The following is a 6116-nucleotide window of genomic DNA, read 5'->3' on the forward strand; positions in this document are numbered from 1 at the left end:
TGACCCTGACCCTTGGAGGTCATCCCAGCCACCTGGATGGTGTAGGTGGTGAGGGCGGTCAGCCCGGTGACTCGGTACTCCTGGGTCAGGTTAGGGAGATAGTGGGTGACCCGGGTGTTGGTCCGGTTAAACTCCTCCCACGAGATGCGGTAGCCTATAGGAGAGGGACATCACACCTGGTTAGACTGATACAGAGGACATATGAAGACTACAATACAATACTGCAGGAGAGAGACATCACAGCTGGTTAGACTGATACAGAGGACATATGAAGACTACAATACAATACTGTAGGAGAGAGACATCACACCTGGTTAGACTGATACAGAGGACATATGAAGACTACAATACAACTGACTAGGTATCCCCCTTTCCCTATAGAAGTGAATAGAATGGAATAGAATAGATCTTTATCGGCCGTTTGCACAGAAATTGATACTTAAGCTACCATAGTACCCAACCAAACACAGCACACATCCAACAAACAGGGTCAACCATAGACCATGCCTACAGTAGACCTAGTTATCTGTGAGGACTCCATTCTTCTCGTTGAGGTCTCTCCAGAGAGGGTTAGGGTTAGATACTATACTAGATACAGTACCTGTGAGGACTCCATTCTTCTTGTTGAGGTCTCTCCAGAGAGGGTTAGGGTTAGATACTATACTAGATACAGTACCTGTGAGGACTCCATTCTTCTCGTTGAGGTCTCTCCAGACAGGGTTAGGGTTAGATACTATACTATACTAGGTACAGTACCTGTGAGGACTCCATTCTTCTCGTTGAGGTCTCTCCAGAGAGGGTTAGGGTTAGAAACTATACTAGGTACAGTACCTGTGAGGACTCCATTCTTCTTGTTGAGGTCTCTCCAGAGAGGGTTAGGGTTAGAAACTATAATAGGTACAGTACCTGTGAGGACTCCATTCTTCTTGTTGAGGTCTCTCCAGAGAGGGTTAGGGTTAGATACTATACTAGATACAGTACCTGTGAGGACTCCATTCTTCTCGTTGAGGTCTCTCCAGACAGGGTTAGGGTTAGATACTATACTATACTAGGTACAGTACCTGTGAGGACTCCATTCTTCTCATTGAGGTCTCTCCAGAGAGGGTTAGGGTTAGAAACTATACTAGGTACAGTACCTGTGAGGACTCCATTCTTCTTGTTGAGGTCTCTCCAGAGAGGGTTAGGGTTAGAAACTATACTAGGTACAGTACCTGTGAGGACTCCATTCTTCTTGTTGAGGTCTCTCCAGACAGGGTTAGGGTTAGATACTATACTATACAGGTACAGTACCTGTAAGGACTCCATTCTTCTCGTTGAGGTCTCTCCAGAGAGGGTTATTGTTAGATACTATACTATACAGGTACAGTACCTGTGAGGACTCCATTCTTCTTGTTGAGGTCTCTCCAGAGAGGGTTAGGGTTAGATACTCTACTATACTAGGTACAGTACCTGTGAGGACTCCATTCTTCTTGTTGAGGTCTCTCCAGACAGGGTTAGGGTTAGATACTCTACTATACTAGGTACAGTACCTGTGAGGACTCCATTCTTCTCGTTGAGGTCTCTCCAGAGAGGGTTATTGTTAGATACTATACTAGGTACAGTACCTGTGAGGACTCCATTCTTCTCGTTGAGGTCTCTCCAGAGAGGGTTATTGTTAGATACTCTACTATACTAGGTACAGTACCTGTGAGGACTCCATTCCTCTCGTTGAGGTCTCTCCAGAGAGGGTTAGGGTTCGATACTATACTAGGTACAGTACCTGTGAGGACTCCATTCTTCTCATTGGGATCTTTCCAGCTGACCTTCAAAGATGTGTCCAGGATCTCTGTAAAGCTCAGGTGACCAACGGCACCAGGCGCTGGACACACACAAGGCAAGGATTATACAGTGAGTGTCCAGTATGTTTAGTGCACAAGTATCGTACACTTTAGAGTAGTACCATATACTTTGCAGTAGTATCATATACTTTACAGTAGTATCATATACTTTGCAGTAGTATCATATACTTTGCAGTAGTACCATATACTTTACAGTAGTACCATATACTTTACAGTAGTACCATATACTTTAGTTATACCATATACCATATACTTTACAGTAGTATATTGGGTCTGTAATAGTTTGTAATAGGCTTTTTACCCGGGCCAATTTGTGACAGACTGAGCTGTACTGCACTGGCCCAGTTACGCATACAAAGAATATCTGAGCCAACACAGTACAGTACGGGGCCTTCGGGTCGATAGAATAATGTGGAAATAGAATAGCTTTTATCTGTGCCTGTGAGACACTGTGAGACACTATACCAAACCTGAGTGCCTACAGGTTTGGTATAATTATGTGACTGTGGTACTCACTGTCTTCGTGAGTGCCTACAGGTTTGGTATAGTTATGTGACTGTGGTACTCACTGTCTTCGTGAGTGCCTACAGGTTTGGTAGAGTTATGTGACTGTGGTACTCACTGTCTTCGTGAGTGCCTACAGGTTTGGTATAGTTATGTGACTGTGGTACTCACTGTCTTCGTGAGTGCCTACAGGTTTGGTATAGTTATGTGACTGTGGTACTCACTGTCTTCGTGAGTGCATACAGGTTTGGTATAGTTATGTGACTGTGGTACTCACTGTCTTCGTGAGTGCCTACAGGTTTGGTATAGTTATGTGACTGTGGTACTCACTGTCTTTGTGAGTGCCTACAGGTTTGGTATAGTTATGTGACTGTGGTACTCACTGTCTTCGTGTGTGCCTACAGGTTTGGTATAGTTATGTGACTGTGGTACTCACTGTCTTCGTGAGTGCATACAGGTTTGGTATAGTTATGTGACTGTGGTACTCACTGTCTTCGTGAGTGCCTACAGGTGTGGTATAGTTATGTGACTGTGGTACTCACTGTCTTCGTGAGTGCATACAGGTTTGGTATAGTTATGTGACTGTGGTACTCACTGTCTTCGTGAGTGCCTACAGGTTTGGTATAGTTATGTGACTGTGGTACTCACTGTCTTCGTGAGTGCCTACAGGTTTGGTATAATTATGTGACTGTGGTACTCACTGTCTTCGTGAGTGCATACAGGTTTGGTATAGTTATGTGACTGTGGTACTCACTGTCTTCGTGAGTGCCTACAGGTTTGGTATAGTTATGTGACTGTGGTACTCACTGTCTTCGTGAGTGCGTAGTCTGTGAGGCGGGCTGCGGGGGCCGTCTCCAGGCGTAGTGAAACACAGGACAGAGGTGTAGTACTCTGTGAACTTCTTCAGTCCCGTCACGTAGCCCACATGCACGCTGTCCTGGAAGTTAGGTCTCACTGTCACCATGGTAACGTCCTCCTCGTGACCCGCCTCCCACGCCAACAGCTGGAAACAGACGGAGGGATAATTTAAACATGTCATAAGAGAAAAGACAACAAAACACTGCAGCTGGTTTAGAGTGATCTGTTGAGGCACTGGTACGTCTAATGCTGGAGAATGCATTTCTTATTCTAACCACTAGAGGGCAGTGTATGACAGTAGAGAGATGTATTTACAGAACAGGTCGTTCTACTGCACATCCAATAAGAATATTTGTCTCTGGTAAGGGTCTCTGCTCTCTGTTGCCCACCTTGTATCCCTGGTTGATGCCGTTGATGAACTGAGGGCTAGGAGCTGACCAGGTCAGCCTGACTGTAGAGGAGTTGAATGGCTCAGCCTGGACATTACCTGGTGGGACAGTGGGGACTGGGAGAGAGATGGAGGGAGATACGAGAGAGAGAGAGAAAAGATGAGATAGGAAGAGAAGAGGGATGACTGAATAACCGGCCCTCAGAAAGCTGCAGAAGAGCTTCTGGCACGGCGTGGGTTTGTTGTGGTTCTATGTTCCACAGAGAGCTAAGAGAAGTATGTCACTTCTCAACCCTTAAAGCTGGAGAACTATGTTTAACCATGTGACTGTGAAATGGACTTCATCCATCCTCACCTCCCTGCAGGGTCCACTCTGTAACCTTGTGGCTGTAGGTACCCCTCCCAGCCCTGTTGTAGGCTGCCACCTCCATCTCATAGTTAGTCCAGATGATGAGGTCCTCCAAGAGTAGGTTATTCTGGTCTGGCCTGGTGATGTTCTTCATCTGACAGTCCACTGGTAGTCCTGACAGACAGTACCTAGGAGGGGAGAGAGAGAGAGGGATGGTTAGACAGTGCAGAAAGGGGGAAGTGAGGGTGAAAAGAGATGGAAGGGGAGGACAAAGACATTAGGATTGTGACCATGACCCCAGTGGTGTTATACAGGTTAATAACCCAGATGAATGTCATTGACCCCCTCCATCTTCAACCTGGACCAATCCGCTCTGTGTCTCACCTGATGATGTATCCCTGAAGCGGTCCATTCTGGTGGCTCTCCGGGGGTGGTTGCCACTGGATCATGATGGACTGGTTGGTACGACCACTGGCAATCACCGTCTGAGGAGGGGCACTGGGAGGCTCCTCTGGTAGAGAGAGTCTGGTGGGAGAGAGGGAGGGAGAGAGAGGGAGGGAGAGAGAGGGAGGGAGAGAGAGAGAGAGAGAGAGAGAGAGAGAGAGAGAGAGAGAGAGAGAGAGGGAGGGAGAGAGAGGGAGGGAGGGAGAGAGAGGGAGAGAGAGAGAGAGAGAGAGGGAGAGAGAGATAGGGAGAGAGAGATAGGGAGAGAGAGATAGAGAGAGAGATAGGGAGAGAGAGAAAACTGGTATGAATTAACAAGTGTTTCTGAATATTTCCATGTCTTTTTGTTATGTAATCGTTAAAAGAGAGAGAGTGTGTGTGTGTGTGTGTGTGTGTGTGTGTGTGTGTGTGTGTGTGTGTGTGTGTGTGTGTGTGTGTGTGTGTGTGTGTGTGTGTGTGTGTGTGTGTGTGTGTGTGTGTGTATGTGTAAAGGCAGCACAAAGCAGAGTTGGTCAGACCATCATTGTCACTGATCTATCTAACTAAGGGCTGTCTGTGTCTATGCCACAGTAAAAGTCTCTGTGATATCTCTCGCTCAGAGAGCTGTCTCTTCAGCTCAGCTACCATCAAAGAAGTCATGGACTGCATCCCAAATGACTCTGTAGTCCATTTAGAGTGCAGTAGAGCCCTATAGGTCCTGGTCAAATGTAGTACACTGTAAAGGGAAGAGAGAGTCGTTTGGGATGCATATGCAGATAAAGCAGGCTAACGCCACTGAAGGATTCCAGTGAGACTTCATTTAAGTTGACATCTCAGTTCATCTTCTTTGCATAGAAACAGAGAAGTTCTGGAGCATAGATAGAGGCAGAGAGAGAGAGAGATACTTGTTAATTTTGCCCTTTGTACTTTAACTATTTGCACATTGTTATAACACTGCACATAGTTATAATATGACATTTGAAATGTCTTTATTCTTTGGGTGTGTAGTAGTTAGTATGTCTCTGAGGGTGTGTAGTAGTTAGTATGTCTCTGAGGGTGTGTAGTAGTTAGTATGTCTCTGAGGGTGTGTAGTAGTTAGTATGTCTCTGAGGGTGTGTAGTAGTTAGTATGTCTCTGAGGATGTGTAGTAGTTAGTATTTTGAGGGTGTGTGTAGTAGTTAGTATGTCTCTGAGGGTGTGTGTAGTAGTTAGTATGTCTCTGAGGGTGTGTGTAGTAGTTCGTATGTCTCTGAGGGTGTGTAGTAGTTAGTATGTCTCTGAGGGTGTGTAGTAGTTAGTATGTCTCTGAGGGTGTGTAGTAGTTAGTATGTCTCTGAGGGTGTGTAGTAGTTAGTATGTCTCTGAGGGTGTGTAGTAGTTAGTATGTCTCTGAGGGTGTGTAGTAGTTAGTATGTCTCTGAGGGTGTGTAGTAGTTAGTATGTCTCTGAGGGTGTGTAGTAGTTAGTGTGTCTCTGAGGGTGTGTAGTAGTTAGTATGTCTCTGAAGGTGTGTAGTAGTTAGTATGTCTCTGAGGGTGTGTAGTAGTTAGTATGTCTCTGAGGGTGTGTAGTAGTTAGTATGTCTCTGAGGGTGTGTAGTAGTTAGTATGTCTCTGAGGGTGTGTAGTAGTTAGTATGTCTCTGAGGGTGTGTAGTAGTTAGTATGTCTCTGAGGGTGTGTAGTAGTTAGTATGTCTCTGAGGGTGTGTAGTAGTTAGTATGTCTCTGAGGGTGTGTAGTAGTTAGTATGTCTCTG

The 6116-nt window shown here is 45.7% G+C and overlaps 2 protein-coding genes across 3 annotated transcripts in view; both read right to left on the minus strand.

Annotated features, from left to right (window-relative positions):
- The window catches only part of LOC139570861 (protein sidekick-2-like), a 71457-nt gene extending 67000 nt beyond the window's left edge, over positions 1-4457 (minus strand). For both annotated transcript variants that reach the window (XM_071393160.1, XM_071393152.1), the window contains exons 1-6: positions 4322-4457; positions 3944-4125; positions 3590-3705; positions 3150-3345; positions 1760-1858; positions 1-154 (exon numbers count right to left, since the gene is read on the minus strand). The exon at positions 1-154 is cut by the window's left edge and continues 38 nt beyond it. In XM_071393160.1, the coding sequence (XP_071249261.1) occupies positions 1-154; positions 1760-1858; positions 3150-3345; positions 3590-3705; positions 3944-4125; positions 4322-4386 (812 nt within the window). In that variant the 5' untranslated portion in view covers positions 4387-4457. The remainder of the gene's footprint in view (positions 155-1759; positions 1859-3149; positions 3346-3589; positions 3706-3943; positions 4126-4321) is intronic.
- LOC139570881 (protein sidekick-2-like) overlaps positions 1-6116 on the minus strand; it is a 524727-nt gene that overhangs the window by 318753 nt on the left and 199858 nt on the right. The gene's annotated exons all lie outside the window — the stretch shown is intronic.

This window comes from Salvelinus alpinus, chromosome 1, assembly GCF_045679555.1.
Source record: "Salvelinus alpinus chromosome 1, SLU_Salpinus.1, whole genome shotgun sequence".
In the NCBI taxonomy this organism is placed as follows: domain Eukaryota; kingdom Metazoa; phylum Chordata; class Actinopteri; order Salmoniformes; family Salmonidae; genus Salvelinus; species Salvelinus alpinus.